Source organism: Protopterus annectens, chromosome 7.part0 (genome assembly GCF_019279795.1).
Source record: "Protopterus annectens isolate FY-2018-M chromosome 7.part0, PAN1.0, whole genome shotgun sequence".
NCBI classification, from domain to species: Eukaryota; Metazoa; Chordata; order Ceratodontiformes; family Protopteridae; genus Protopterus; species Protopterus annectens.
In genome coordinates this window covers 723,291,237-723,316,515 of record NC_056739.1, presented here as the reverse complement: position 1 = coordinate 723,316,515, position 25,279 = coordinate 723,291,237, and the positions used below count along the sequence as shown (strand labels likewise).

General features: G+C 42.7%; 1 protein-coding gene across 3 annotated transcripts in view; it reads right to left on the bottom strand.

Moving 5' to 3' along the window:
* PSMA4 (proteasome 20S subunit alpha 4) overlaps positions 1-25,279 on the bottom strand; it is a 583,478-nt gene that overhangs the window by 252,898 nt on the left and 305,301 nt on the right. For all 3 annotated transcript variants that reach the window (XM_044077245.1, XM_044077246.1, XM_044077248.1), the window contains one exon: positions 20,411-20,499. In XM_044077245.1, the coding sequence (XP_043933180.1) occupies positions 20,411-20,499 (89 nt within the window). The remainder of the gene's footprint in view (positions 1-20,410; positions 20,500-25,279) is intronic.

Here is a 25,279-nt window from a genome sequence, read left to right as displayed (position 1 = left end):
GTGAATCAGGGTAATGGTAAGACAGAAGAAAAAAAAATAAGGTCACTAAACTGACTCAGAGGCTTGTTTCCCTAAATCATCCAAAACACCAGAACAGCTCTGGTGCGAGGACACCTAGATGCTTACTCTACAAGCGGCAAATGAGATCTGAGGCAGGCTGAGGGAATGAGGCACTGTGGGGGTAGGACAGAAGGAGCTCGAGCTTCGAACCTCTAACTTGGGAAATGGGCGAGTCAGATCATAGACCCAAGGGTTGATGAACGAATGAAAATGACAACATAAGATCAATAAATCATGAGACTCTGGGCACTCAAATGTTCTTCTAAGGAGCGGTATGAATAATGCAATCATACAGACAGAGGAAAATATGGGCCTCTTCAGTCTTATGTGAGCAAAAACTGTTGTCAAATTTGGTGAAGACCCTGACCCCACACAGCAGCCAAAGAGGAAGGAGATGAACTGGTAGTGTGAATTCCCCATTCTGAACATCAGGAAAGACACTTGACAGTGTACACTCAATCTAACAGTCGAGGCTTAAATAACAAGATCAGTACTGCAGCATCATTTTTTCAACACTGGAATCAACCACGGGGAACTTTGTCCTTCCAGATCTGCTGGACATATTCAGGGTACAGCTGGATTCCTTCACATGTCAAGGAGATCTGCATTCTACTTTAGGAATAAAAGGGAAAGTAGTTTGTGCTACCTTCTGTTTTTCCCCTGGAGTAAGGAATCATCAACAAGTATGGAACAAACTAACTGTGGATGCCATCAGGATTTTGGTTACGTTCAACCCTTTCTCAACCTCTGCAGAGACCTACTAAGCCACATCAGCTGCCTTGGAACTGGTCTGGAAGAGCCTCCCTTCCTGGTCTCCCTACAAGCTGTGGAGTTATAGGAACTAGTCCTCCACACACAATGTCCAAAGGACTGAAGAATAGTCAGTGGAAGCCTATACTACAGAAGGTCACTGCTACATGCACATTTACTGTTACAGTAAATACAAAACAGATGTACTGTGTTCATCACAAAGAACATTGCTGTAGTACAATTTAGCAATAATCCATAACTGTGTGTGGATATATCAGGATTTACCCACTGTTGGTGTGGTCTCACAATGAGGACGAAGCCAGAGTGATTAAACAAAAGCACCTGTGAGTAAATCCTGACATACCCATACACAGGAGTGGATTACTGCTATTTTACAATGACATTATTTAAAAAAAAAAAGTTTCCTACCTTTCTTAAATTATGTGATTGTATAAAAGGGCCTTAGAGTTCTCTCTTCTTCTGCAATAATACTGATGTAACTGTGCATATGTATAGCACGTACGTCTGCACAGTTGCACAGTACATTAGTGCAGTGAATTAAATTGAATTGAGAAGAGCACATTTTAACTCTACTTTTTGTTATACGTGCATTGTTTTTTACTCTGTGTTGGAGGAGAAAATTTACACTGACTCTCTACGTTTCATTTTGTAGTCTTTCACTGTTGCTTCCACACAAAGGATTAAAGCTATAAAGTGTTAAGCCAGCTGCTTTCGGAGGTATACTGTTTCATTTCATCAGCCTTTATTCATTTATTTTTTTTCATTAGGTAATGAGACAGTGGTTTGTGCCAACTGGACAGTTAGCTTTACACTCCTGATAATATACGGAATGCATGCTGAGTATCTATGTTGGGTGACAGGCATTCTTTTTTATTATCCGTGACTTCGAGTAATTTAAGTTTCTATCCAACTAAGCGAGTGTCAAACATAGAACGTCATCTATTTAGTCAAGTAAGACTTCCTGGCTTTCAGCAAAATGCACATTAGTTGTTTTAGTAAGAGGTCCCAGAAAAAGGATTATGCTGATGCTAAGAGGATGTTCAAATTGGAGTATTCTACGGAACCTTTTGTTGTCTTAGCAGTATGCAAAAGTTTAAGAAAGGCAATAGTCCCTCTCTATTCACCTGGACTTCCTGATATTATGAGGGTTAATCTTGGCAAAAGGGAGTCTTTATTTTTTCCCCCTTTTCCTTTCATAAGTACTTTTAGGAGTATAGGAAAGAACAGGAATGTATACATCAAGTTTCTAATCCACGGGATACAGAAGGTATTCAGAGTTCAGACTCTCATACACTAGTATCCAGTACAGGACTTCCTTAACTGCGGATTGTCCTGTGAGTGAAACAACTCTGCCTATGTCCTGAGAACCCCACCTTTGTATGCCCTGAGAACCCCACCTTTGTACTAACTTCAAAGAGGGCTGCTTGTCCAACTTCCACTTGTGTAAGTTATAGGAAGATCTGCTTAGCTAGTCTGCCAATTAAATCTGGTTTGAAGAGATATATGTGGCCTGGAGGTAGAAACACTGTCCCGAGACCAGTTCCCACACCATCATGTACAACACTGCAGTGTTGTCTGTAACCACTTTCAATACTCCTGGACTCCATACTGTCCTGAATTGTCTGTAATGCATAAACAAGGGCCACCATCTCTCATGCATTTATTCTTTATTTGCTTCTCCATTTGTACACTAGTCCATTTTCTTTGTGGTGGGTAATACACACTTCACACCATGCAAAGTCTGAAGCATCAGTGGTTGAAGTTGGAGAGCTTTCTGAAGTCAAAACCACCCCTTGGCTGATCACACTTGGGGAAGTCCAATACCGAAACCCCTTCTGAATTCAGGCATCAGGTAGAGAACATCATGAGGGTGAAAGTGTTGTTCCCAAAATATTTTTTTGTTATGTAAGTTAGGATGCATGATTTTTTGTACATCAGATGACGTGTACTGAGATGTTAGGAAGCTTTTAGTCAGATGAAAAGTTGTTACAGAATGTACCCTCAAAGAATTAGGCTCGTCACTCAAATGAAGTACGAAAACTAGAGTCAGCGGTATATGGTTATAATTAAATTAGATCCCTCTAAACCTCTCTCTTGGGTACCCCAGTGCTAATTAAAAGGATGACAGGGGAATTCAACCTGGTTTTCACTTTCTAACAGGGGATAGCATAATCATTAACCTCACAGATACAAAGTACATGGTTTCATTCTGACCTATGGCTGTTGGCTAGTCTTGTAATAATCTGCATGCAGCAAATCTCCATTTTTATTTTCACAAATTCTTAGAAAACATTTTGAAGATATTTTGAAGATATTCAGTTTTCCTATAATCTTTTTTTTCAACACAAATTATTTACTGTTAGCCTCTGATTCACTACAACACGGTAAAAAAACACCACTTACTAGTTAACTAGAAGGTCACAAGGCACAATGTATCAGTAAAATTACAGATCTGGTTCCCATGGAGTCATCTAATTTCACAGGACATTACATTAATATTGCCTTGCCATATTAAGGCAGTAACTAAAGCACCTCAACCAACAATGCAGAGACAGCTCAGGTGTTTTTTTAGGAATGTCTGGACACTGCAGACACCAGATCTCGAACTACGCTGAGAATTCAAAACCTCTGACTAATCTTTTATACAGGAGACCCCCTGAACCACTACCTTGTGGACAGACACAAGAAGCATTGTATACACAGCCCATGCACTTGGACTATCAGATTCTGAAAAACCCTTTAACCTTCTTTGTCATGAAGGAAACGGTTTTGCACCAGGGAAACTAATATAGAAATACGAGGACAAATGATCTCTAGCTTACTACAGCTCCGCCCTGGATCCAATCGACAATGGATTACCTTCATGTCTAAGTGTTGCAGTTGCTACCATTATCTTGGCTAATCTAGTCACAATGTTGTTAAATGACATGAACTGCAGTCGATCCTCATTCTGGAGCTGCTCTTCATTTAAAAAATGAAAATGCAACCTTTTCTACCATTCGATTATCTAAGTGTGAGCTCACTCTTTTTTGGTGACCCTATAATTACAATGATGCAAAGTCCTACTTGAACTCCTGCATAAGTACTGCCAATGACTGAAGACTGCGAACCACATGATTGTGCTGCTGTCACAAACTAACTGCTTTCTCTTGGGGAGATTTGAAAGATTTACCTATAAAGTACAGAAATAGAATTTTTCATGGATGAGTCCTGCAACAACAACAAAAAAGGAGCACTAATTGCAGGCATAGCAGTTTGTTTACTAACTGCTGTACTTTTTTCACAAACAAATGGAGGAAGCAAAGCCAACACAAGCGGCTGAGCTTGTAGTCTTAAAGGCTTGTTAAACTGCTAAGGGGAAGGTAGTTAACATTTATACTGATTTCAAGTATGTCTTTGGAGTCGTGCATGATGCCAGGCAGCTCTGGAGAAAGAAAGGACATTATTGACATCTTCAGGGATGAATACTAAATTCCAATTACACTGAGTCACTCCTGAAGATCTCCTTCTTCCTAGCAGGACAGCTGAGATAAAAAATCAAGCAAATCAAAAAGTTGTAAATTCTGTTACTACACATAAAAATGTAGCTGCCTCTACAAAGAAATAAGCTACAAGCCCATAAAATCAACCTGCTAAACTATGAATTCTAATTTTGATTTTAGCAAATTAATAGTTTCACAATACTACGTCGGAGCAAATTATTAGTAGAGTTTCACAATACTATGTCGGACAAGGAAAATCCCAGATGGATCCAAGCAGGTTCCTAAAATCCCCAAAGTGTTTATGGAGAAACCTGGAAAGGAGACTGGTCACTACAAATAAATCACTTTCTTATTTGGTGAGATCATCTCCCTTACCTTGCCATTTAGTAAGAATGCTTTATGACAATTAATATCAAGGAATGTTATGCAACTCTTATTCCTTCGATTCTTTAATACATAAAATACTGCCAAATTTGTTTGGAAAATATACAGTGGATATAAATAGTGTACACACCCCAGTCAAAATGCCAGGTTTTTGTGGTATAAAAAAATCAGACCACAATAAATCATTTCAAAACCTTTCACACCTTTAATGTGACCTATAACCTGTACAATTCAATTGAAAAATTGAAAAACAAATCTGTCGGGAAAAAATATAAAAAAATAAAAAATGTACAATAAGCTGGTTGCATACGTGTGCACACCCTTAAACTAATACTTTGTTGAAGCACCTTTTGATTTAATTACAGCATTCAGTCTTCTTGGGTACACACCTGCCCATCAATTAAAGAGACTGATTAACCCCAAACAGGATTTTCTAGATATTTACTCAGTTACCTGCTACAGCAAAAACCACGGTTCGCAGACAGCTTACAAAGCATCAAATGGATATCATTGTTGAAAAGTATCAGTCAGGAGAAGGGTACAAAAAAAATTTCCACAGCATTGGATATACCATGGAACACAGTGAAGACAGTCATCAAAAAGTAGAGAAAATAAGGGACAACATTGTCGATGCAAATGACTGGATGTCCCTCCAAAATTGATGAAAAGACAAGACGAAAACTGGTCAGGGAGGCTGCCAAGAGACCTACAGCAACACTGAAGGAGCTGCAGGAATTTCTAGCAAGTACAGGCTGTGTACTACAAGTGACAACAATCTCCCATATTTTCCATATGTCTGAGCTATGGGGTAGGTTTGCAAGAAGGAAGCCTTTTCTTATGCAGAAAAACATCGAGACCCAGCTAAAATTTGCAAAACAATACATCAAGTCTCCCAAAAGCATGTGGGAAAATGTGTTATGGTCTGATGAGACCAAGATTGAACTTTTTGTCCACAATTCCAAAAGGTATGTTTAGCGCAAAAACAACACTTCACATCACCAAACACCATCTCCATGGTGAAGCATGGTGATGACAGGATCATGCTTTGGGGTTGCTTTTCTTCAGCTGGAACTGGGGCTTTAGTCAAGGTTGAGGGAATTATGAACAGTTCCAAATACCAGTCACTTTTGGCCCAAAACCTTCAGGCATCTGCTAGAAAGCTGAAGATGAAGAGGAATTTCACCTTTCGACATGACAACGACCCCAAGCATACATCCAAAGCAACAAAAGAATGGTTTCACCAGAAGAAAATTAAAGTTTTGGAATGGCCGCGGCAAAGCTCACACCTAAATCCAACAGAAAATCTGTGGGGTGACCTGAAGAGGGCTCGCAATCTAACAGATTTGAAGCACTTTTTCAAGGAAGAGTGCGCAAACATTGCCAAGTCAAGCTGTGCCATGCTGGTAGACTCCTACCCAAGAAGACTGAATGCTGTAATTAAATCAAAAGGTGCTTCAACAAAGTATTAGTTTAACAGTCTACACACTTATGCAGCCATCTTATTGTATGTTTTTTATTTTTTATATTTCCCCCCTAACAGATATGTTTGTTTTTCAATTGAATTGTACAGGTTACAGATCACATTAAAGATGGGAAAAGTTTTGAAATTATTTATAGTGGTCTCATTTTTTTTGTATGACAAAAACCTGGCATTTTATCAGGGGTGTGTACACTTTTTCTATCCACTGTAGCTAGGAAAGATGAGTGTGTGTACCTTCATCTTTACTGCCACCTTGTGGCCAATTTTTAAACATTCAAGTGGAGTTCATTCCGTTACCTCAAATACAGACAACTGAGTACATTTTTAATAACCGCTGGCATGTTCGCTGCTGTGTAAAAGCATATCCTTGTAACAAAGCAGATGTTACTACAGTGGCAAAAAAAACTGCTACGAATCAGGGAGTCAAGCAGCTTTGCAAGGCTTTAAATGTGAGACTGTTACTGTAATTGCATCACTGTCCTTAACCTTCCATCCTGGTTGACGGGACTAGTCGTACTTTGAAAATAAAATGACAAAAATCTGCAATAAGACAAATCTAAAATGACCAAATGATTTGTCTTTGGCATTAATGAGTATGTGAGGAACCTTTGAACTCTACAAGGAAGTTCAGACTACATGAAATACTTATGGGAAGGCCTTCCAGAATGGCCATGAGTGCAAACAGTTCAAATATGGAACTCACTTTAACTAATTATCGCTTACCTGCTATTTAAAATTATTTTAAAGACTTTTCATAAACTTAGAGAATCTCTCCTAACCACCCCCCCTTCTCCAAGTCTTACTGAGATGATCTGCAAGTTAACTGGGATTACAACAATTTTTTTTCAGTAACTGAGGCTCAGTCCATGATATAAAGTACCTTACCAAATACTTACTTGTTTTGCTGATCTGCCTATCTGAACATATCCAACACATTGCTGACAAAACTTGTCGAGTACAGAGGCAAAAGAAACATCCCCCACTCCCACCATTTCAGAAGGAGAAGCAGATAGCACAAAAACTGCTCTATGAATTTTCCCATTACTATTTTAACCTTCCTTGTTTCAACATATTCAAATGCTTAGCAACTAAAGTTCAAGACTTTCCTGGGACTGAACCAAATGTATGCAGCCACAATTAAAATGAATGTTTACGTTCAGTTCATCTAACAACTGCTTATCAAAGAATTACGATTCCAGTGTCCTTGACCCCAGAAGAAGTGTTAAATCATCAGCAGCAATGACTGGATAGTAGAGATCTTTTCATCCTACAACTTTAAAAAGACTCCTTACTTGTACAGGATACCCTGAGGTATCTTTATGCCTTTGAGGATGGAAGTTTAGAACATAATTAGGTAAAAGTTACTTTCTTACTAGGTACTCATAATACTATAGAAAACTGCAGACTCGTACATGACCATTCACCTTGTGACTAGCTGAAATCTTTAAGATTTTACACTAATCATGAAATCTATGTATTCTTGAATAATGACAAATCATTAAAAATCCAGAACTATATTTTTTTCTATTAGAAATTCCCCAACCCTTCTGAAAGGAAAGCTTAGAAATGTGAGAGAGAAAAGACTTCTTCAAAAGCAGGTATTTCACTGGATTATGAAGCAGTGAAAGTGATAGGGAAGTTGCTTAAACTGGCTACACTTTTAGATACTTCATGGAATGCCACCTTCAAGTCCATAAACCAAATTACTGTTTGAAAATGACAATGAGGACATTGATCTTGCAGAAGTGCATGAAGTTGCAATGCAGTTCTTGTACGTCTCATAAAGAAGAGACAATTATAAAACCTTTAGAAGTAATCCAAGAATTTGAAAAGTAAAGTTGTCATGTCTATCCTATGAAACAAAGCAATTCAGATCTGTCCTGCGTCAAATTATTACTTGCAGTCTATCAAAGACTGGCTTGTGCTACAAGGTAATGGGTGGGCCAATGCATAAAAAAGTACAGTTGTGTACCTACCATAAATGTAGGTGTTAGAGTGTATTTACTGTTGCAGTCATTACTCTTGGGTTATCCTGCTGGCAGGCTACCCGCAGTCGGCCAGAATTCCAAAGTCTAGGTTCGGTGTCGGTTGCTGTCGCCTCTTCCCTGATGTCACTGCGCCAGGGGTATAAAAGATGCAGCCGACGCCATTTTCTTCAGTTTTTCTTGCCCCAGATGTCAGGTGCCCCCAAATAGGTAGGCTGAAAAAATACGCCAATAAAAATGCATGTACAAAAATAACATTTCCTTCATCTACAAGCAAATACACCAAATAGGTTGTATAGGATAGAGAAGTGCAGATAAATCCCAGCAAAGAAAAAGGGGGATGGTGGGTGGGTAACCTGGACTGCAACAGTGAATACACTCGAACATCTACATTTATGGTAGGTACACTACTGTACTATGTTCATCGTGTTTCACTGTTGCAGTCATTACTCTTGGGTTGAATCCCAAAGCTGAGGTTGGGTGGCTGGGCTAAATAGGATTAGGCGAGGCTATGAGGCCCTGCAGAACTGCAGTGGCAAAACCTGCGCTGGACTTAGAGTAAAGAGGTAAGTGGTAGTGCTTTGCGAAGGTGTGCACTGAACACCAAGTTGCAGCCTCTAAGATATCTTTGGTTGGTGGTACTCTGAGGAAGGCTGCTGAAGTGGCTGCTGCTCTGGTGGAATGAGGCCTAATGCTCTTAGGCACTGATTTGCCATGTTGAAAATAGCAGAAACGGATGCAATGGCCTATCCATTTAGAAATGGTCTGTTTTGAGATGGCCTTTCCTTGTGATCCTGCAGCATATGACACTAAAAGTTGCTCAGTCTTTCTGAAAGCTTTAGTTCTGTCAGAGTAGAAGCGTAACTGCCTGTGTATGTCCAAAGAATGCAGAATTTTCTCACCCTTGTTCTGTGGATTTGGATAAAAGGTAGGCAAGTGAATGGTTTGGTTGAGGGCCACATTGGACACCATCTTAGGCATAAATGTAGGGTTTGTCCTCAGAGAAACCCTGTCTGGATGAAAAATGATGAAAGATTCCACAGCCGTGAGTGTTTATAACTCTGAGACTCTCCTTGCAGAGGTTATTGCTAGGAGCAGAGCTGTTTTCCAGGATAAGAATTTTATATCTGCTGTTGATGCTGGCTCGAAAGGAGGTATTATGAGTTTTTCCAAAACATAACTGAGGTCCCAGGGCGGAATTGGTGCTCTCCTTGGAGGCCTAATGTTTTTGGCCCCTCTGAGGTACTGCCTTATTAAAGGATGAGAAAAGATAGGTGGTTCCGTATTGTAATGGGCTGAAATGGCAGAGGCATGAATCTTAATTGATGAGAAAGAAAGGCCTTTGGTTCAGTATCTCAGTTAGGTATTGTAAAATCTGAGGGATATTTGGTACACCCGTGTCAATGCCTTGTTCCAAGCACAAAATCTCTTCCATTTTTCTGCATAAGATTTTCTGGTACTGGGCCTCCTGGCCTCCAAGATAACATCCATAACAGCTTTTGAAAGAAGAGTGTTCTGAATGGCTACATTATCCGCCATGCTGCCAGATTTAAGGTCCTGAGTTGGCTGTGCAAGATCTGATTGTTTTGTTGGGTCAGCAAGTCAGAAGTCCGAGGCAATATCCATGCTGGACCTTGAGACAAGCTCTTTAGGATTGGGTACCAGTGCTGGCATGGCCAGTCTGGTGCAATCAGTATCATTTTTGGCTTCTCTTGTCTGACCTTTAGGAGTACCCTGGGAAGGAGAGGCAGTGGGGGAAAAGCATATACTGTTCCAGCTGAAGGATAGGGCGTCCACTTTCCATGCTTGCTTGTGATAAATCCTTGTGCAAAATGTCTGCAATTGGCAGTTGTGAGGGGAGGCAAATAGATCTATGTCTGAGCATCCCCATTTCCTTATAATCATGCTGAAGACTTGTGGATCCAGTTTCCATTCGTGGGGATCCATGAGGTTTCTGCTTAGTTAGTCTGTCAGAGTATTTGTTTGTCCTGGCAGGAATTGTGCTTGCAGGTGAACTTGAAAAGCCAATGCTGTGTCCCATAAGGTCATTGCTTGTCTGCAGAGGGGGTAGGAATGTGTACCTCCCTGCTTGTTTATGTACCACATGACCGTAGTGTTGTCTGTCTTTATCAGTAACTGTCCTGGATGAAGCAGGTCCTTGAAAGCTGTCAGGACATTTTGAACAGCTACCATTTCTTTTTGATTGATGTGAAGATGCATCTGGTTTGCAGGCCATGTGCCCTGAATACATTTTCCTGCCATATGGGCCCCCCAGGAATAATCTGATGCATCCGTTTGTCAGTGTCTGTCTGGCTGTGGGTAAACTGAATGGCAGACCCTTGTTGTGGTGACAGGCTTCTGCCCACCATCGAAACTCCTGTTGCAGGCAGGGAATGAGTGCAATTACTGTCTCCAGGCTGTGGCAATGCTGAGTCCAAACACGTTTTAGGTACCATTGTAGTTTCCTCATATGCAGTCTGGCATATGGAATTAGTAGAATGCAGGATGCCATGAAACCCAAGGCCTTCAGGATTTTCCTTGCAGATAAGTGGGTTTTTGTTGCCAATTTCTTGAAGTAAGTAGTCAGTTGCTTTTGTCTGTCTGGCATGAGATAAGCCATCTGGACAGTTGTATTTAAGCTTGCACCCAGGAATATTATCTCTTGAGAGGGCACTAGTTTTGATTTCTTTTCATTTACTGTGTATCCTAGGGCAATTAGTAATCTTTTTACAAACACCAGATGCTTTAGAAGAATGTCTTTGTTCTCTGCTTGAATTAGGCAGTCGTCCAAGTAGGGATATATTTGAATTCCTTTTTGTCTGCAAAACGCAATTACTGGTGCCAGGCATTTTGTGAAGACCCTGGGCGTAGTAGATAAGCCAAAGGGCAGTGCAGAGAATTGGTAATGCATTGAGCCAGCTATGAATCTGAGGTATCTTCTGCAAGATTGTCCGATTGGGACATGCAGGTATGCCTCTTTTAGGTCCAAAGTTACAAGCCAAGCCTTCTTGCCCAGCATGGGCAGTAGCTGCTGTAGAGTCAACATTTTGAATTTTGGAACTTCCAGAAACGTATTTAGAATAGACAGGTCCAGTATTGGTCTCCAGGTTTTGTCCTTTCTGGGTACTAGGAAAAGTCTGGAGTAAAATCCTTGCCCCTGCTCTTGTTGTGGTACTTCCTGAATGGCCCTCATGTCCATGAGGGCTGTAATTTGTTTTTGTGCCTCTGCCCATTGATTGTGTGGCAGGTCTGGCATACCTTTTGACCTTGGTAGAGTGTGAAAATGGAACCTGTAGCCTTGGGACACTATGTTCATGACCCACTTGTCTTCAGTAACCATTTGCCAATTTGATGAAAAAAGTGCTAGTTTTCCCCCTAAGGGGGCTGCCAAAAGAAAAGTGCTTGTATCTGGTAGAGGAAAGTCATTGGGACTGTTTCCTGTAAGGCTGTGATTTGTCTTCTCTGCTTTTGGAGGTAGGAGCACCCCACTGTTTAGGCCTGTATGAGCCTTGGGGCTGAGATCTGCCTCTGGGACGCCTGTATCTGCCTCTTTGTGGTCTAACACTGGAAAGGACCAATTTTTAGAAGGCCAGTTCCTGCTAAACCTGGGTGGCTGTACCTGTAAAAAATCCTTGACTGTCTGCATGGATTTTGCTTTATCCTCCATTTTTTTCAACACCTCTTCTGCTTTAGTACCAAACAAAGTGTCATGCTGTAATGGTGCATCTAATAATTTTGCTTTAACATGATCAGGCAGATTTTGTTCCTTTAACCAAGCATGCCTTCTTAATCACAGAACCTGTAACTGCAGCCCTGCAAGAGGCCTCCAGTGAATCATAAAGTACAGTTTTGTACCTACCATAAATGTAGACGTTCGAAGATCCACATTGCTGCAGTCCTTACATATGGGTAGTCCGCTGTCCTCGGTCGGCCCGAATATCAAAGTATTAGGCTGACGTCGGTCAAGGCGCTTAAGACTGACATCAGGACGTCAGGGTACAAATGCGCATGACCGACGTCATATCCTCAGTCTTTTCTTGCCCCAGATGTCAGAAGACCCTAAAAAGAAAGGCCAAAACCAAAAGACAGCAAAAAACAACCAACCACCCCTGCACTAATCATATTTACAATATTTACAATATTCACAACCCAAACCACACAACCGCCTCTAACTACAGAGGGGAAGGAGGGAGGGTAAATTGGACTGCAGCAATGTGGATCTTCGAACATCTACATTTATGGTAGGTGCAAAACTGTACTATGTTCTTCATCTCACATTGCTGCAGTCCTTACATATGGGTAGAATCCCAAAGCAGAGGTAAGGGAGGATGGCAAAATTGTAAAGCATTAGGAGCTGCCAAAATGCCCTGTAAAATTGCAGTGGCAAAACCAGCCCTAGATTTAGAGTAAAGTGGAAGGTGGTAATGCTTAGAGAAAGTATGCACTGAACTCCAAGTAGCTGCCTCCAAAATATCTTTAGTAGCCACCCCCCTTAAAAAAGCTGTAGAAGTGGCAGTAGCCCTAGTGGAATGAGGCCTAATCCCAGCTGGAATCTCCTTACCATGATGGGAATAACAGAAAGCAATACAAAAACCAATCCACTTAGAAATAGTTTGTTTTGAAACAGGTTTGCCCTGAGAACCCAAAGCAAATGAAACAAATAACTGCTGAGACTGCCTGAACCCTTTAGTTCTGCTCAAATAATATCGCAACTGCCTGTGTATATCCAAAGTGTGTAAAATCTTTTCCCCTTTATTTTGGGGGTTTGCATAAAAAGTAGGCAAATGAATAGCTTGGTTTAAAGCCACACTAGAAACCACTTTAGGCATAAAGGAAGGATTAGTACGAAAGATACCCTATCCTTATGGAAAATTAAGAAAGGCTCAACCGCCATAAGGGCCTGTAATTCAGAAACCCTTCTCGCAGAGGTAATGGCCAACAAAAAAGCAGTCTTCCATGATAAATATTTCAACTCGGCAGTAGCTGCAGGCTCAAAAGGTTGTAGAGTGAGTTTCTCCAACACAAAATTGAGATCCCAAGCAGGAGTAGGAGCTCACGGGGGTCTTATATTCTTTGCCCTCTAAGGAATTGCTTAAACAAAGGATGAGAAAACAATGGTGGGTCACAGTCATAGTGAGCAGAAATTGCTGCAGCATGAACCTTAATAGAGGAGAAGGACAAACCTTTGTCCAGTAACTCAGTAAGGTATTGAAGAGCCACACTTAAATTAGGCTTAGAAACATCAAAGTCCTTTGCTGTACTCCAAAATAAAAATCTCCTCCATTTATCTGCGTACACTTTCCTTGTACTAGGCCTTCTGGCCTCCAAAATAACATTCAAAACTTGTTGTGGAAGCTGAGACCCTCCAGGGTTTAAAACAGAATATGCCAGGCTGTTAGATGTAGAGAGTGAAGTTTGACATTGAGTAAATGACTGTTCTCCTGAGACAGCAGGTGAGGAATCGAAGGCAAAGGCCATGGAGGCTCCTGTACCAGACTTCTCAGTAATGGGTACCAGTGCTGTCGAGGCCAATCTGGAGCTATTAAAATCATGTTTGGCTTGTCCTGTCTGACCTTCAGGAGTACCTTCGGGAGGAGAGGCAGAGGTGGAAAGGCATACACATGAAGATTGCTCCAATTGAATGAAAGAGCATCCACTTTCCAGGCTGTGGGATGAAACCTTTTTGTGCAAAACTTTGGCAGCTGGTAGTTTAGTGGAGAAGCAAACAGATCTATGTCTGGAGTTCCCCATAACACTGTCAATTTCTGAAATACATGAGGATCCAATTTCCACTCGTGGGGATCCATAATTTGTCTGCTCAACACATCTGCTAAGGAGTTCTGTGCTCCTGGCAGAAACCTTGCCTGAAGATTTAGCTGTAAACTGAGGGCAGTCTCCCACAAAATCATTGCTTGTCTGCATAGAGGATAAGAATGCGTTCCCCCTTGCTTGTTGATGTACCACATGACAGTTGTGTTGTCTGTTAGAACCAACACCTGCCCTGGAAGAAGTAAATCCTTGAAAGCTATTAATGCAAACTGGACTGCTAACATCTCCTTCAAGTTGATATGTAGATGTTGAAGTCTGGCAGGCCACGTGTCTTGTACCCATTTTCCATTCAGATGAGCTCCCCAAGCTTTGTCTGAGGCATCTGTCGTTAGAATCTGACTCGCCTCTGGCCGGGTCACAGAGAGTCCCTTGTTTAGGTGACATTCCTGAGCCCACCACAAAAATTCCTTTTGAATGCAAGGTATTATCTGAATGACAGTGTCCATATCTTGGCAGTGCTGTGTCCATACATTCTTGAGATACCATTGTAGCTTCCTCATATGCAGTTTGGCATTGGGAAGTACCAGAATACAAGATGCCATGAACCCCAAGGCTTGAAGGACTGTCCTTGCAGTCAGCCTGGACTGACGAGACAATTGATGGAAGTAAAGAGAAAGATTCTTTTGTTTGTCCGGGGTCAAAAAGGCCATCTGGGATGCTGTATTCAGTCTCAAACCCAGAAAGCACATGTCCTGAGAGGGTACTAGACTGGACTTTATTTCGTTCACAGAATACCCCAGGCATCTTAACACTGCTATCACATACTGTAAATGATGAAGAAGTTCGTCCTTTCCTTGGGCCAGAATCAGGCAGTCGTCCAAATAAGGATAGATTTGTATTCCTCTTAGCCTGAAGAAAGCTATCACTGGAGCCAGAACCTTCGTGAACACTCTGGGCGCAGTAGATAAGCCAAAGGGCAATGCAGAGAACTGATAATGAGAAGTCCCAGCCCGAAAACGCAGATACTTCCTGCAACTGAGCCTGATAGGAACATGAAGGTAAGCTTCCTTGAGATCCAGAGTCACCATCCAGTGATCTTTGCCCAGCAGAGGTAAAAGCTGTTGTAACGTCAACATTTTGAACTTGGGAATGTCCAGATATGTGTTGAGGATAGATAAATCCAAAATTGGTCTCCACGTGTTCCCTTTCTTTGGTACTAGGAACAGGCGAGAATAAAATCCTAGGCCCACTTCTGGCAGAGGGACCTATTTGAAGTAGCAGAGAAATTTGTTTGTGAGCCTCTAGTCTTTGCTGAGGAGGAACGTCCGGCATGCCTTTGAAAGGAGGCAAGGTATGGAAATAAAACTTGTAACCTTGGTGTATGATATCCAATACCCATCTGTCTTGGGTAATCAAATTCCAATTTTCCTTGAAGAGTGCCAACCTTCCTCCCAAAGGTGCTGCCAGGCAAGAAGGATCTGGCAGCTGAAAAGGTAGGTCATTGGGCCTGTTTACGAAAGGACTGGCCCCTGCCCTCACCCGAAGATTGTGCAGGTGAACTCACTGTTCTAGGTCTGAAAGAACTCTGAGCTCTGCCCCTACCACGTCTAGATCTACCCCTAGACTGAGAATCATAAGAAGGATACGTCCACCCCTTAGTAGGCCAATTCCTACTAAACTTGGAGGCTGAACTTGCAAAAATCTTTAACAGCCTGCATAGACTTAGCCTTGTCTTCCATTTTCTTCAAGACTGACTCCACAGGTGAACCAAACAACACATCAGACTGCAAAGGAGCATCCAAAATCCTTGTCTTAACATGGTCAGATAAATTCTGATCCCTCAGCCAGGCGTGCCTGCGAAGAACTGAACCAGTGGCAGCCACCCTAGACGAAGCCTGTACAGCATCAAAACCACATTGTAAAGAATGCTTACCCACCTGTTCAGAGACATGCACCAAATCTTGTAATTCTTTACACTCAATGCCTTCCGCCAGAGCATCCACCTTAGACTTCAATTGAGAAAGAAGATAGTTTTGATATTTCAACATGTGAAACTGGCAATTCAAAGCCCTCATAGCTAAGGTAGAAGATGTATAGACTTTCTTTCCCCATCTATCCAAAGCTCTGGCCTCTTTATCTGGAGGAACCGGATTTTTTACAACAGAGGCCTTGACACCCTTAGGTCCCTGACTAACAGTTTCTGGGTCCGCTCTAGGACTCTTATAAAGATATTTATGAGCCTCAGGCACCCTGTAATACCTATCCGGTTTAACAGGAGCAGGAGGCAAAGAATCAGGATTAAGTGAAGCCTCTGCAAACACATCTTCCACAACATCCAGAACAGGGGGTATAGCCAAGGGCCTATGCTGGGGTAAAAGCAAAAAATCCCTAAGCCTTTTCCTGGAATCAGAGAAGTCCTGCCTTCCCACTTAAAATGTTCCCTCATGGAATGAAGAGTCTCTGAAAAAGAAAAATCCTCTGGAGGAGAAGCAGAAGGAGTCGAATCATCTGCATCAGAATCAGAATAAGGAGAGTACTCCTGCAAGTCTTCAGTCAAGACTCTGAAACATCCAAGCCTGCTCAAAACTCCCCAACTCTGGCTCCACCCTAGGCCTCTTATCAGGAGGGGGCAAAGAACCTCTAATCAAAGTAATCAAATCTTCTGCCATTTTAAGCATGTGCTTCTTGGGCACAGACCCTGCTGAACTAGGAGTGACACCAACAGAAGCTAAACCTGGCCTGCCTCTGGGAGAAGCCTTGGAAACAGAAGGAGAGGGCCTAACCACCCTAGGAAGGGAGGGGAGTACAGTAACCTGAGAAGCCCCTTCAGCCTGACCTGCCTCCTGAGAGGCCACATCCTGCAATATCAAAGTCTCCCCCTGGGACTCCAGAGAAGCCTCCGTCGGAATCACCGGTTCCACTGACGCCTCTAAAGAACCGGCGTCCGGAACGGACGACTCATCTTGCCTGGGCTTAACTGCTTTGTCTTTGCGCTTCTTCGAAGAAGCGGGCGCCGGAGAATCCGACGGCATATTATAATTGCACCGCTTCCCGAAGACCAGCCTAGCACAATCTAACATTCGCTTAATAGTGCGCTTATTGAACCTAGCACAAAAGCGACACCCAACAACGTCGTGCTCAGGCCCAAAACAAGGAATACACAAAGAGTGATAATCCCTATGTGGTATCTGTTTCCCACAAGAAATACAGTTATTCACTTTTTCTGACATCCGGTAAACCACTGAGGCAAGAAAAAACTAAAATATTCCCCAACGGGGTACTTAGCCAACTTTGATTCGGTCTGAAACTCCGAACGCGAAAAATTTCAGAACGCCGAACGGCACTTGCAACGCTGCTTCTGCATCGGACCATGCGGCAAAAAAGACTGAGGATATGACGTCGGTCATGCGCATTTGTACCCTGACGTCCTGATGTCAGTCTTAAGCGCCTTGACCGAAGTCAGCCTAATACTTTGATATTCGGGCCGACCGAGGACAGCGGACTACCCATATGTAAGGACTGCAGCAATGTGAGATGAAGAACATCCACATTGCAAAGTATGCTTTCCCACTTGTTCAGCTGCATGCAATAAATCCTGCAATTCCTTATTCTCTGAACATTCAGTATGTCAACAATTTCTGTTTAAGCAGTGACATTAAATATTGCTAATATTTATGCATATGAAACTGACAATTTAAAGCCCTTACAGCCAGGGTAGCAGAAGTGTAAACTTTTTTCCCCATCTGTCTAGAGCCCTAGAATCCCTATCAGAGGGGACAGGGTTTTTTGCAGTGGAAGCTTTAACCCCTTTGGGACCCTGGGATATAGTTTCTGGGTCAGCAGCGGGGTTTTTGTATAGAATTTATGAGAATCCGGGACCCTGTAGTATCTGTCTGGCTTAGCAGGAACAGGGGATAAAGAGTCAAGGGACAGGCTGGACTCTGAAAATACATCATCTACAATGTCTAGAACAGGTGGAATAGCAAGGGGTCTGTGCTGAGGAAGTAGCAGAAAGTCTCTGAGCCTTTTCTTAGATTCAGAATAATCTTGGCTCTCCCAGTGGAAATGCTCCCTCATGGTATGCAGGGTTTCCCCAAAAGAATAATCCTCAGGAGAAGAGGCTGAAGGAATGGATTCTTCAGCATCAGAATCCTCATAGGGAAGCATGGAGTAATCGTGTTCAGAAGAGGAATTAGAGGAAATAGAAACCTGATCCGAAGAATCATACTCTGTCTCTTGCCCAGGCCTCTTATCAGGAGAGGGATGAGAGCCCCTGATTAAAGTAATTAGATCTTCAGCCATTTTGAGCATCTGTTTTTTTAGGCATGGAAGTCTGTGCTTTAGTCTTAGTCTTTGAAGCTGAAGATGGCTTAATATATATATAGTTGTGTAGATCTGAAGACACCCTCAGAAGCCGATGCCTGCTCAGCGGCTCCGGACCCATCTGAGGGAATAATTTCCGAGTGTCCAATACCATGAGTATCCAGAGGCCCAGTCAGCTCCACGTGGGAGTCAGAAGCGGCATGTGGCTCTGAGGTAGCGGGTGCCAGGGGCTGCGAAAGCGCCTCACTGAGAACCGGTGAACCGGCGACTGGTCTAGCAGAGGCCTCATCATCGGTTTTGGACCTCGGATGCCTATACTTTTCCTTGTCCTTGCGGGTTTTTTTGTAAACTCTGGTTGTCGGCTGGTACAACGGCATTATATAATTAAATCTTCGGCCAAAGTAATGAAATGCAAAATCGAACCGACGCTTGATGGTGCATTGGTTAAATCTAGCACAAAACCGACAGCTAGCAACGTTGTGATCAGGGCCTAGGCAAGAAATACAGTAAGAGTGAAAATCCTTATGGAAGTATTTGCTTCCCACAAGAAATACAATTGTTAACTTTTTCTGACATCGGTCTGGAGCAAGAAAAAAGTTTCCCCAGCGGGGTACTTAGCTTTAATGAAGTCTTTGGTTCTGAAATTCGGATTTGAAAATCTCAGGAGTCGGCCGACTGGCACTTGCGAACGGCTTTTGCTTTGGGCACTGCGCGGCAAGAAAGACTGAAGAAAATGGCGCCAGCTGCATCTTTTATACCCCTGTCGCACTGACGTCAGGGAAGAGGCGACAGCAACTGACGCCGGACCTAGACTTTGGAATTCTGGCCGACTGCGGGTAGCCTGCCAGCAGGATAACCCAAGAGTAATGACTGCAACAGTGAAACATGATGAACATCAAGGAATTGGGAAACAAACTGTTAAGGAAATGGCTCAACGTTTCAAAAGCAAGCTGTGCAAATCTGCACTTCTGTCCAAAATGATGAAAATTCAGACTCCTCCAAATGAATCAACCCACATTCACTGTTGCACTGACTGTAACAGAAGTAGAGGTGCAAACAGCACAACTCACTTGTATGGCGGTAGGTATGGGTTGAACTTCGCTCCACACAAAGAAAAGAGCAGACAAATGCAGTTCTGATGACAACTATGCTTACTATCAAGGTGGTACTCAGATTGCTTTTAGTCAGTGACCTAGAGCTTACTGGAGAAGGATGACTCTCCAGTATTCACAGGGCAAAATGAGTAATACAAAGGCCCCTTTACTTCACATCCAGGTTTTCAAACGGCCACCTCTGTTAAATCCTATGCTTTTTTCGAAAAAAAACAAAAAAAAAAACAAAATCCTTCCCTAAGTGAACACCTGATAAAATGTATACATAAACATGAGCTCTACATTTACTGCTCTAAATATGCCCATCTTGCAGCAAATCCTAGCATCTTTATACCACTTTAACACAGCATTACAGTTGCATACCTTGTGAGAGTTGAATGCACACTATCCTCTTGCACAGTATCAATACAAGTCAAAATGCTGATACTGTGCGCTCTTATGAAATTTTTGCCTTGCATAGATGCAGTTGTTGTCCTCTCCAGATCTGTGTCATTAAACAGTACCCACGTACTTGGCACAATTAAAATGCTCAGTCACACTTTAACACACACTGCAATGCTTTCCAGTGCGAGTGCTGCCATGCATTTTTAACCCTATCATACCTATATTATGTGGATGGTTTCTTAATAAACTTTTAAGGATATGTCCATGTAATTCTACTGTATCCCTCAGGGGCATCACTGTGGTGTGGAGGTGCATCCCTAGACTTTAATGGAGAGATCCCAGTGCACAGTGTGGACAAGTTAAAATCTATGAATGTACCTCCATGTTATCCTACATTTTATGTTACCAAAGGTAAAACTTGCTGAACTTTCAGTGATGACATCGAAAACACTACTTTATGAAAATTCATAGTTAAAAAGTAGTTATACTTAATTAGAATAACTGGGAGAAAGTGCAGAATGGCAAAGGCAAAACAAAATACATAAAAAAGCTTGACAGACACAAAATGTACTACTTGAAATTTGAAATTTCAGGCTATTGAAGAGGTTAGTTGTCAAATCTGAAACATAAGGTGAACAAATATAAAAAATATGCTCATACCTCCAAACTGTGTATAAGCCTGTTTGATGTCACACAGTGCTGTGACCAACTGTTCACAAGGGATTGGTTCCTGGTACTGAAGCAAGTACCTACAAGATGGAGAAATCAAACAAATGCAAAATTATGACTAAACTGACAGGATCAATCATTAGCTGCAATAGACCACTTTAAGCAGTGTGCTCCTCATATTAAAGCTGGCAAAAAATAAATAAATAAAAAACTGCTTCTGCTTTCATCAGCTTTTCAAATAATGAAAAAAAAATGAAACAATACCATGAAAGTGACAATGACAGATGCAAAAGTGATATTTAAAAAAAAATCTTTTTAAACTTCACATACTTCATTAGGCTCTATATAGAAACAATAAAACAAAATGACACAAAACTGCTGGCACAGGACTGTGAATTACTAAAATTTAATTTATTTAACATTTGCTTACTGGGAAATTCCGGCTGTGACAGAGCCCATTTTCAGCGGAGGCCTGGGGAGAAATGCTGCAGATGGACCCACACGAACACAGGGAGGACGTGCAGACTTCACACAAAAGGCACCCCAGCCAAGAATCGAACAGGAGAACCTCTTGCTGTGAGGTGATAACTGCTGCACCAGTGGGGAAGAGGGGACATTAAAGTTGTCTAATAATTTAGAGAGAATTAAGGAGTGAGTAAACAAGTTAATACATGTTAGAGTGATCCTTTCCCTAAAGGTATGCAGAGGACAATGACAAAGAACACACACACTATTATTCTACAAAGATGAAAAGCAGTTTACTAGAAATGTAGTGCGACACTGTTTGTGTAGCAGTCCATCACATAATCCTATTAATAAAGATAAACAGTTGGATATAATTTCAAAATGTCCATTCATCAAAGCTGGGGATAGTAGACTCATGAAGTGAGTGGTATAAAGTACAGTTGTGTAAGATCTTACCATAACAGTAGATGTCCTACTTCTCACTGTTGCAGTACTCTTTCCTGTTGGGATAGCCTACTGAGGATAGCCAAACATCCAGCCACCATACCAAAGCCTATCCACCTTCCAGGTATAGTAACTCTGGCATATGTCCTATACGCAAGGTGTAAAGTATATGTCATGAATGGATGCCTACTCATCAGAACTGAAGTTCCCTACATGAACCAGGGCAACCCCAGAGAAAGGCAAGGACATGTACATCCAGGAAGGAAAGAAGGAGGAAAAGACATAAGAAAGACCTCTCAGTTAGAAGTGGAGCAACAGAAAGTAAGCAGGGCAGAAGGGAGGGACGGAATACAGGGAGAAAGTAGGACATCTACTGTCATGATAAAATCTAACAACTGTACCATGTCCCTCTTTATCACTGCTGCAATATCCTTTACTCTTGAAGAGTACAAAAGCTACAGGAAATTATAGCAGGAGGATGGCAGAGAAGAGCCCTCTGCAAACCCATGAATGATGGCTCTGCCAAAACCCATCCTGGTTATGGAAATGACATCCAATTTGTAACATTTCATAGGATCATAGGAGGTTACTAGGCTATTGGCCCTGAGGCCCTTATAAGCCTAGCCAAGAGTTTAGCCCATGTTTAGACAAATCAGCACCCGATCCCCCTGTTCAGCAGGGACATGGGTGGAATCCCACAGGTATATTTTCCGTTTCCCATTCAGTTATCCAAGTTGCACTTAAAAAAGGATAAAGAGGTACGTTGCTTGATGTAGAGAGGGAGTCTATTCCATAGATGGGGGAGTCTCTGGGACACAAATCTGCCCAGCCAACAAGTCTTGTTGATGTCACAGACCACGTTGAGGCCACATGTGCAAGTTACTAAAGTGGAGCTTGACTTGCAGATATGCAGCAGTCCCATCAAGGTGGGGTCTGTAATTGCCTTGTATGCCAGACAGAGGTAACCTCTGAGGAGTCTGTATGAAACTGAGTAGAGGGATACAGCTTTTAGTCTATCTGTGTATGGTAGATGTTGGAGGACCTGGATTCCCCTGGTGAGGAACCTCTTTGGTCTCCCCAGCTGCTGCATATGCTTTGCGAGGTACATGCCGAAAGGGGCGTTGTACTCAATAATCGGCCTTATACGGGAAGAATACAGGAATGTTGCGACATCCTTGGCCCTGGATGAGATACCTTTACTTATGAGGTGGGCCATGTAGAAGGCTTTCTGTACAACGGAAGCAACATGGTCAAAAGTCGGGTTATCAACCTGGGTGCTGAAATCCCTCACGACTGATTGCGTGCTTAGGACGTTATTAATGTGATAATTTGTGGGGATGTCGCTCTCCCCATAGAGGATAATGATGCATTTTTTGCTATTCAGTTTGAGGCCATGTTTCTGGCACCAGTCATTTGTCTGAGTGAGACCCTCTTGGAGGATGTCCACATCACTAGAGGAATTGATGATAGCAACCATCTTGCAGTCATCTGCAAACTTGGTCAGCCACAGCCTTCTGGTTTTGGCCTGCTCCTCAGAGAAGTACATCCCAAATAACAGAGGCCCCAAGACCAAACCTTGGGGTACACCGCTGTTATGGGTCTACTGCTTGAGGTGGGCTTTCCCTATTTTGACTATGTGGATTCTATCAATGAGCCAAGTTTGCTACCCATCTGGTAAAATATGGACTGATGCCGAGTTGAGAGAGTTTATCTAAAATGCTTGAGTGTGGAACAGTGTCAAAGTCTTTGGCCAGGTCAAGGTAGGTGGTGTGCACAGTCTTCCCCTCATCCATGGCTTTGGTGACCGTCTCAAAGAAGTCAACCAAATTTAGCAGACATGACCTCCCCCTTGATGAAGCCAAACTGTGTGTGATCAAGTGTTTGGAGGTTGCCAATGTCCTTGTTAATGAGGTCCATGACAATCCGTTCCATGGCCTTGCAGATCAGGCTAGTTAGGCTGATGGGTCTACAATTTCCCGGATCAGTGGACGCTCCACCTTCGTGTAAAGGGATGACAGTGGCTGTCCTCCACTTAGCTGGGACAAAGCCAGTGCTCAGGCTTTGGTTGAACAGGGTGCCTAACGATGATGCAAGGTTCTGCCTGAGTTCAAGTAGGATGCAGCCTGGGACGTTATTGCGTCCCATGGAGGCTGTATTTTTTGCCTTTGAGACAGCAGGGATGACCTGTTCCCTAGCTATAAGGTGAAGGGGGCAAGTACTAGGGATGTCCTGATTCACTGATGGGGGGGACAAAGGGGTAAAGTTTTCACTGAATCTGTCAGCCAGCAAGTTTGCTATATCTACAGAATTTGTATATGTGGTGTCCTTGACCACTAGTTCTGAACAGATCCGTGTGCTTCCTTTGAGGTTGCGGAAATATGGGACTAAGGCCTTCCAACGGTCTCTAGTAGATGTGGTCAATTTGGACTCGAAGTTTGCTTTGGAAGATTTCACTAGTGCTCTTACTTGCTTGTTCAGGCTAAGGAGACATTCCAATTGGGCACCTGCTCCTTCTTGGTCTTGGACAACAATTTTTTCCTTTTGTTATAGTGTTTATTTACTGCAGATGTCCACTAGACAGGTTTACTCTTCCTTGCGGAGGATGATTTAGTCCTCTCTGGTATTCCTGATTCCATGCATCTATACAAATGCTCGCATAGTGCTTGGGATGTTGGTGCTAGTTCCTACAGAGGGGGAGGGGGCTGTGAAGCTGTTTATACCATCCCTCAGGAGGCTGCAATCAGCTTTGGTTCATAGGTAGGTACTAGGCTATCGGCCCAAGGGCCTACATAAGCCTAGCCAACAAGGTTCCCTGGCTTACGCCACCCAAGACAGTTATTTTCCTGTGCCACCGTCGAGCAGAGACACAGAAGAGATCCACGAGGTATACTTCCTATTTCCCATCCACTCATCAAGATTTTTCTTAAAGAGTGCTAATGAAGAACTTTGCTTGACATAGATGGGTAGCCTGTATGGGAAGTCTCTGGGACATGTCCTGTTTATTGTGGGGACAAAGTTTAGGTCCCTAGCGCATGTAACTCAGAGGGATTGGGATTTCTTTAGGTGTTGCATGTCCAACAGCTCTGGGTTTGACATAGCTTTATATGTTAGGCAGAGATCACCTCAGACTAGGCGATATGCTACGGAGTAAATCTGGAGTTTTTTGAGGCGGTCAGTGTAGGGTATTTGTCTGAGGCCAGTTAACCTCTTTGTGAGGTACTTCTGTGGCCTTTCCAGCTGCTGCAGATGTCTTGTGAGGTACATTCCAAAAGGGGCGTTGTACTCTATAATGGGTCGAGTAGAGGGGAACAATGACCTCTTTTTTCCTGGATGAGAACCCTTTTATGATGAGGTGTGCCACGTACAAGGACATCGTGACTACTGTGGCGATGTGACTATCAAAGGAGAGACTGCTGTCCACCTGGGTCCCAAGGTCTCTTACCAAGCATTTGGTGTTAAGTAAATTGCTGCCTATGTGGTAGTTCATGGGTACAGAGTTTTTACCAAAGGGGATGACACTGCACTTTTTGGCATTGAGCTTGAGGCCATGGCTCTGACACCAGGCATCTATCTCAGCGAGGCCCTTCTATAGGATGTCCACATCATTTGGGGACTTAACTATCGCTCCTAGTTTGCAGTCATATGCGAATTTCATTATCCAGAGGCCTTCTGTGTTAGCCTGTATTTCAGAGAAGTAGATACCAAACAGGTGAGGTCCCAGTATGGAACCCTGTGGTACTCCACTTGTCACTGCTTTGAGGTCAGATTTGGAGTCTGCAACTTTTACAGTGTGGGTTCTGTCAGTGAGCCAGTTGGCAACCCATTCTTGTGACATAGGGATTTAAACCTAGTTTAGTGTGTTTAGCTATAATTCCAGAATGGGGGATGGTGTTGAAAGCCTTGGCGAGGTCAAGATAGGGTGTGTGAACCACCTTACCCTCATCTACAGCT